The sequence below is a fragment of the Vespa mandarinia genome, chromosome 9 (assembly GCF_050613455.1).
Source record: "Vespa mandarinia isolate Hongniang chromosome 9, ASM5061345v1, whole genome shotgun sequence".
NCBI lineage: Eukaryota > Metazoa > Arthropoda > Insecta > Hymenoptera > Vespidae > Vespa > Vespa mandarinia.
In genome coordinates, this window is record NC_140818.1 from 8,267,501 (window position 1) to 8,275,000 (window position 7,500).

General features: G+C 30.3%; 1 protein-coding gene and 1 long non-coding RNA gene across 4 annotated transcripts in view; both read right to left on the reverse strand.

The window, feature by feature from the left end:
• The window catches only part of LOC146872785 (uncharacterized), an 8,575-nt gene extending 2,618 nt beyond the window's left edge, over positions 1–5,957 (reverse strand). Inside the window, exons 1-2 of the long non-coding RNA XR_014982576.1 lie at positions 5,601–5,957; positions 1,499–1,925 (exon numbers count right to left, since the gene is read on the reverse strand). This is a non-coding gene — a long non-coding RNA (uncharacterized LOC146872785). The remainder of the gene's footprint in view (positions 1–1,498; positions 1,926–5,600) is intronic.
• A 97-nt stretch (positions 5,958–6,054) lies between these two features.
• The window catches only part of Gbs-70E (Glycogen binding subunit 70E), a 40,200-nt gene continuing 38,754 nt past the window's right edge, over positions 6,055–7,500 (reverse strand). For 2 of the 3 annotated variants that reach the window (XM_035862637.2, XM_035862638.2), the window contains exon 4: positions 6,055–6,728. In XM_035862637.2, the coding sequence (XP_035718530.1) occupies positions 6,525–6,728 (204 nt within the window). In that variant the 3' untranslated portion in view covers positions 6,055–6,524. The remainder of the gene's footprint in view (positions 6,729–7,500) is intronic. The other variant, XM_085659319.1, reaches the window with a different exon arrangement.

Genomic DNA, 7,500 nt, shown 5'->3' on the forward strand with positions numbered 1-7,500 from the left:
AGCAATATAATTAATTAACATAAAGTTTTCAATTACTTTTGCACTAATCATTCGTTTTTATATCCCTGCCGACGAGATGTACATTTGATATGTACATATATATATATAAAAAAAGGGGTGATGACTCGTCGTATTCAATGATATATATATATATATTTATTGTAATTGAGTAATTTCTTTAAAATAGTTAATGCAAAAGCAGCATTTGAAATCAGCTCTTTTTTCTATTTTTTTTTTTTCTATTCTTTTCTTTTTCTTTGTTTTTCTTTTTAAGCACCCGGCAAAAAGTTTACACAGTCTCTTCCTCTTCCTCTTTTTCTTCTGCTTTTTTTATTTTTCTACTTCTTCTTATTTACTTAATTTTCTTTTTTTTTCCTTTTTTGTTTTTTTTTTGTTTTTTTTTTTTTTGTTTTTTTCTTTCATTTATTTTACGTGCGTGACTGCCTGCCTGCCTGCCTGCCTGCGTGCTTGCGTGCGTGTAGGTGTGTAGGTATGTGTGTGTGTGTTATTTTTTTTTCATTTCATTTTCTTTTTGAACATGATCACCGTTAAAGGTGTCTCTTGTTCAAGGTCGGTCACTTGCGCGAGGAACAACAACACACCTTCAATAAGGAATAATGATTGCGAACTAAAAGATAATATATACACGCATGCACATATATATATATATGTACATATTTTTTTTTATTTGTATATATATATATACCTTATTTCTACGCATAGAAGCAGCACTTTTTTTCTTTTTGCATTAACAGATCTTTCTCTCTCTCCCTCTCTCTCTCCTTCTCTCTCTCTCTCTCTCTCTCTCTCTCTCTCTCTCTCTCTCTCTCTCTCTCTCACTCTCAATTTCTCAAGGTCGACAATAATACCTTGCTATATTTATACACCATCATAATCGTTTGCATTAAAATACGAACAATTGGCACATCAAAGCAATGGGATTATTCGACATATCATTATGCGTTTAAGTTCGATACTAATCTCGAACATAATGTTCATTTCTTTTTCCTTTCATCTTCATTACTGGAGAGTCATATATATATATATATATATATATATATATATACATATATATAAATATATATATATATATGTATACACACATGTGTATCGTCTAGACTCCCCTTTTCTTTATTCATTTTCGTAGAAGAACGTAATTGTTATAATTTTAATTCTATAATTCTTATTATATATTTATATATATATATATATGTATATATAGGTACATATCTCACGATAGGATATCGTCATTTAAATATAAAAAAGGAAGGCCATAGCAAAGACTTGGGAAGAGAAGGATGAAAGAAAGAGATTAAAAAATAAAGGATAGTGAGTCAAGATAGAAAATACACAGACATATACATATATACATATATATTTATATATACACACACACACACACATATATATGTATGTATGTATGTATATATATATATTTCAAAAGGGTGATAAACGACGATAAAGAATAACGAAATTTGTTTTATACGAATCGACTCACCAGAGGGATTTTGCTTTTGTAAATTAAAAACTTATCTCTCCCTTTTCTTCGGGCAGGTTATTATAGGAATGGAAAAAAAAAAAAAACAAAAAAAAAAAAAAAAAAACAAAAAAAAACAAAAAAAAAAAAAAATAGAAAAGAAACTGATAAATAGAAAGGAATAATGAAAAAAGAAAATTAGGAGAAGAAGGAGGAAGACTATGATGATATATATTTGTATATATATATCGAGAAGAAAGCACACGTGACGATGGCTGGAGTTAGCAGACAAGTAGTAGTATGCGGAACTTGTTTCGAATCGATCGGACGACGGACTATATGTCCGATCATTTGCCGAGCTTACTCTTCTACAGCTAATTAATTCTGATTTCTGATTATCTTCGTTGGTAAATGATCCCGTCCCCTCAATCCCCGCTGCACTTGCTATCTGTAAACAAACATATCGAATTAATTTTATTAATTAGTTTAAATTTATAATTGGTTAATTAACAAAATTTCAATGGGAATGGGTATATCAAAATATGTTTACGATTCTGATAATTATTAAATATTATATAATATTGTATATAAATATATATATATATTATTATTATTATTATTATTATTATTATTATAAAATAAAATCAAAATATGATACGATAAATAAATTTATGTAAACTGACACATACGAATTATGTTTCTTTCGTTGAAAAATAATTTTACGACGATGCATTTCGAAAAGAAACAAAAAAAATGTAAGAGAGAGAAAAAGAGAGAGAGAGAGAGAAAACAAGGGAAAAAGAAACAAAGTGCATCCAAGATGGAGGGAGATGAAGTGCAATAAGGACGAAGTACTCGAGTGAAGATTACTTCGAACGACCCACGCGTCTAGACGTCTTAAACTTTTTACGGTGGTCACACGAGGCGTGGTATATGACACGAATGCTCTGTAGTTGCTCCGCATACTCCGATATATATATATATATGTATATATATGTGCAAGTATGTATGCATATATGATCCAGTGCCACTACTTTTCAACCACGCCTCACGACTAATACATAAATAAATAAATATATATATATATATATATATATATATATATATATACATATACATATATATGGACACTGTTATCCTGGATATGCCTCGTCCTCGATATTCCTGATACAGCTAAAACATATGTACATATGTACATACATCTGTTACGTACATAACTCTATTTTGTATTCTTTCCTCGGTCTTATTTCTTTTTTTTTTTTTTTTTTTTTTTTTTTTTTTTTTTTTAATATAATAGATTAAGACGGATACAAATTTAACATGCTTGATCAATTTTTATTTTTATTATTCTTTTGTATTATTAATAAAAATGTATGTACACACACACACACACACACATACATATATATATGTATATTGTCGTAAATTAAAAATTGTATGTTATAAGTATGGACTGAAAAAAAGATTAGATTTTTAATCGTTTTCAAAAAAAAAAAAAAAATGAAAAAGAGGAAGAAAAAAGATACGATATATCGAACTTTCAAGATGTTCAAGTCATTTTGAAAATAGAATGTACAAAAAGAGAATTTTTATACGATACTCGTGGAAAGAAAAAAGAAAAGAAAAAAAAAAAAAAAAAAAAAAAAAAAAAAAAAAAAAAAAAAAAAAAGGTCATAATTAAATAAAACATATACGTTACGAGGAACGCAAATTTTGAAAAATATTTTTCAATCACGTGCAATATATCTCAATAAGAAAAATACAACCACACACAGAGAAAAACACACATACAAGATTTAATCGACTGTCGTATTATTACTGGCGCGAATATAAACTCGCGAAATAAAATCGAAAGTTTGTCTTTTTTTTTCCTCTGACGTTTTAGACAGAGAAGTAGGGGAGGTAGTAGGAGGGGGAGGAAGAGGAAAGTCACTTCGTTAAAAATGCATGACGGTAGGAACAATAAAAAAAAAAAGAAAAAAAAAAAAAAGAAAAATTTTAAAGTAGGTTAACGCGTCTTCGTCGGGGTAACATTTCGCAATCGAATGCTTTCGAATTTTGTCGAGTTAAGAATCCAAATTGAGTTCGCACTAAACTATCTACGTTCTTGCAACCTATATTTGCAAGGTTTAAACGACACCTCAGGCAACGAATAGGATGTCAAGGGTAAGAAAAATCGCACGGTGTACATTTTGATCACTAGTATGTACGTATTGGTATGTATTAGAATGTTGGTGTCCAACGTCGCATTAAAACATTTCCTAGATCCGTTCAGGAAGATCACTTGGCAGTAGGCCAAGGATCTCCTTTTAAGATATTCATCATTGAATCTAATTTATATCTGTAACACTTCTTTTCAACGAATTATTATTAACATTACGAAGATTACTCGTTAAATTACCCGTGTTTTAAGAGTTTTAATCGTAATTATAAGAAATAATACAAAATGATGAATACAAAGTTTTTTTTTTTTTATGTATATATATATATATATATTTTTTTTTTTACGAAACAATCACTCTCTCTCTCTTTCTGTCTCTCTATTCCCCTCTCTTTTTCTCTCTTTCGAAAAATTTTTGTTTTTATTTTCAGATTGTAAAAAGAAAAGAGAAGAAAAAGATCATTGGCAAAAAAAAAAAAAAATAAAAAAAAGAAAAAAGGGGAGTCTCAAAGAAAAAGGAACAATTAATTTTTGTCGAATCATCCGCAAAGAAAATTGTATCTATTCATTTCGTAGAAACACACAATTGATGTTCCAAAAATAATAATACCTAACTGATTTATACAATCGTTATGAATCATTGTAAGACGAATGAATCATTGTAACAAGATGAAATTAAATATCGGAAAACTCTTGGCGTAATTTGAAAAGAGCCAACAATTTGAGACAGTTCACGCTATACGATTAATTTGACGTAGAATTCGTACGGAAAGAGAATATTTGTTGAAATTTCGAAAGATCATTTTGGCATGCGAATCGAAATGGATTTACCGTAGTTTATGTGGGTGTTCATTTATAAATAGAATTTACCTATTTCTGGCCTTGTCGGTATCGACTTCTCGTGACTGATAGAAACAAAAGAAACAAAAGAAAGAAAGAAAGAAAGAAAAAAAAATAAATAAATAAAAGACAAAAAAAAAGATAGAAAGAAGGAACGAAAGAAAGGAAGAAAAAAAGAGAAAAGTCATCAAAAGAAACCGGACACAATCGACTGCTCAGTCACGACGAGGATTTGCAGAATATAAACGATAGATCGGTTAGATGAAATCAGCGGGTAATATTCGTTCGTTCTAACGGCGACCTTAGGTAAAGGCGATTAGAGTCGCACGAGTGTCTTCTCGGTCGCGCCTGTTATCGCAACACTACAGTGAATTGTTATTTATAGAGAGAAAGTTTAAAGGTGTATATACGTATATACATATATTATGTATATATGTATGTTATGTATGTATCTTATATACGTATGTATGTACATGTATTTATTTATGTACATATATCGTATATGTTTAATCGTACGATCACGTGAAGCACGTTTGCCGTCTTGTCTTCTTCGAGTATCGTTTGAAAACTTTCGTCGATCGTTTCGTCTTCGAGTTCGTTCCGATTGCAAATGTCTTTTAGAAATATTTCAGGTTAAATAAATACTTCAATTCGCGATTCAAATTTTTTTTTTTTTTCATTTCGCCGTAATAGCTTTTTATAATTAGACGATCGTTTATTTAACTCTTTGCATTATAATTACTTCTTTAGTTTTTATTTTTCGAGTATACATATACACATACATACATACATACATACATATATACATACATATATATATATATGTATAAAAACGTGCACGCGCGCGCGCGTGTGTGTGTATGTACATATATTTCGAAAATAATTTTTTTTTTTTTTTTGTAAAATTAATTTCATATATTCAAGTATCACATCTCAGAAGATTGACTTCATAGTGCAAAGAGTTGATATGTCAAAAACAGCTGATCTCTCTCTCTCTCTCTCTCTCTCTCTCTCTCTCTATCTCTCTATCTCTCTCTGAATATATTTCTCTTAAATATTTTTCTTTCGATCCAACAAAATCAAAGTAAATATATACTACCACAAAGATAATTAGATGCTTACCATAAGAGCTACGTGAGCATTAATACTGGTTTCCATCGATCCGTGCTATCCAATAGCCCGAAGTCTGTATGACTCTCTTTATTTTTATTACGTCTTCCTTCTCCTTCTTTTTCTCCTCCTCTCTCTCTCTCCCTCTCTCTCTCTCTCTCTCTCTCTCTCTCTCTCTCTCTCTCTCTCTCTCTCTCTCTCTCTCTCTCTTTCTCTCACTCTGATCTCTTTCTCTTAGCCGCATCACATCTTTTTTCCTCTTTTCAACGAGAACTTTTCTCGTCCGACGTCTATTATTATCGTCATCTTAACTATCGTCGTTGCTTCTCGTAATTCGTCGAGAGAAAAAAAAAGTGAAGAAAAAAAAAAAAAAAAAAAAAAAAAAATAAAAATAATAATAATAGAAACAAAAGAAATAAAAATAAAAATAAAAATAAAAAAAAAAAAAAAAAAAAAAAAAAGATTTTAAGAAATATCCTCCTCTTCGATCATCGTTTTCTCATATTTTCCTTTCTTTTTCCCTGCCAATGTATTTTGGATTTCATTCTCAATAATCGTGTTCTCTCTCTCTCTCTCTCTCTCTTTCTCTCTCTCTCTCTCTCTCTCTCTCTCTCTCTCTCTCTCTCTCTCTCTCTTTCTTCTCTTTGTATCACTGTTCGTTTTTGCATCGACGAACGAAAAAAAATATTTCGTCGTTCCACCCCTTATATCTCAGTTCGTATCATCATCTCCCCATCCCCCTCTTCATAAGACCCCCCGATCGAACGGATTCACAGCTCGACTATTTTTTTCCAGGATTTAACGCTGGAATTATTATGAATATTCGTACATTTTTGTACATCGTTTGACGAGGGATCCACAAAAAGGGGTTAACATTTTTTTTTTGTTTGTTTGTTTGTTTGTTTGTTTGTTTGTTCATTTTGTTATTTGTTTTTTTCACCAATAGGGAGCATCGTTGTTTAAATGATGCCACGATGCGAATTCACTCCACGTACGAACGTTAATTCGTCTTGCATCGGATATACGTGGTATACTCAGTCCGTTGTTTCCGTCATTGCTCATGTTGCAAATATTGTTGTTACTTGATAACCCATTGCACGTGGCTGCCAAGAGATCATATCGTTTAGGCGGTGCCCTTGGCTGAAATATCAATAACACTTGATTAATTTTTCATTCATTTTTAAACAGCTGATCATATATATCTATGTATGTATTTATGTATATATATAAAATGTAATATATATTGAAAGAAAAAAATAAAACGAGCAAAACTATGTTAACTCTATTACTTTAGATTATATTATATATTCTGAATAATCAATTCAATATATATATATATATACATATATATATACATATATATTGAGCCGATGTAAAAGATATTTTATCTTTATTATCTCATATATTTAAATTAAATAAATAAATAAATAACCAAATAAATAAATACATAAATAAATAATTATTCTGTAATAACGATCGGTTTGATAAGAAATTGAAAATAGTACACGTGATCGTAAACATTGTACATTCGAAACTATTATTTGAAATTATATAAATAAAATAATATTATTTTCTCTGTGTCGACTTTTCGCGTCGTTCATTTTAAGAACGAAGAACGGTCTCTCTTTGATTGGTGATCTCATTGACACGAAGCTTCTAAAATTACACCTCTCGATCGATACAAATTGGAATAAGCGTTGGCTGTTAGAATGCTTTAAAGGCCATTGTTCTCTTACTCTCTCTCTCTCTCTCTCTCTCTCTCTCTCTCTCTCTCTCTTTCTTGCCACGTGATATGATTGAGTAGTAGCGTAATTTGTAATAGTTAGCGTGGAGTCCGATGTTTATGAGAAGTTAGCCAATGTTGGCGTTGTAAGATTTAAAAAGACGTAAAGAGAGAAAGAGAGAAAGAGAG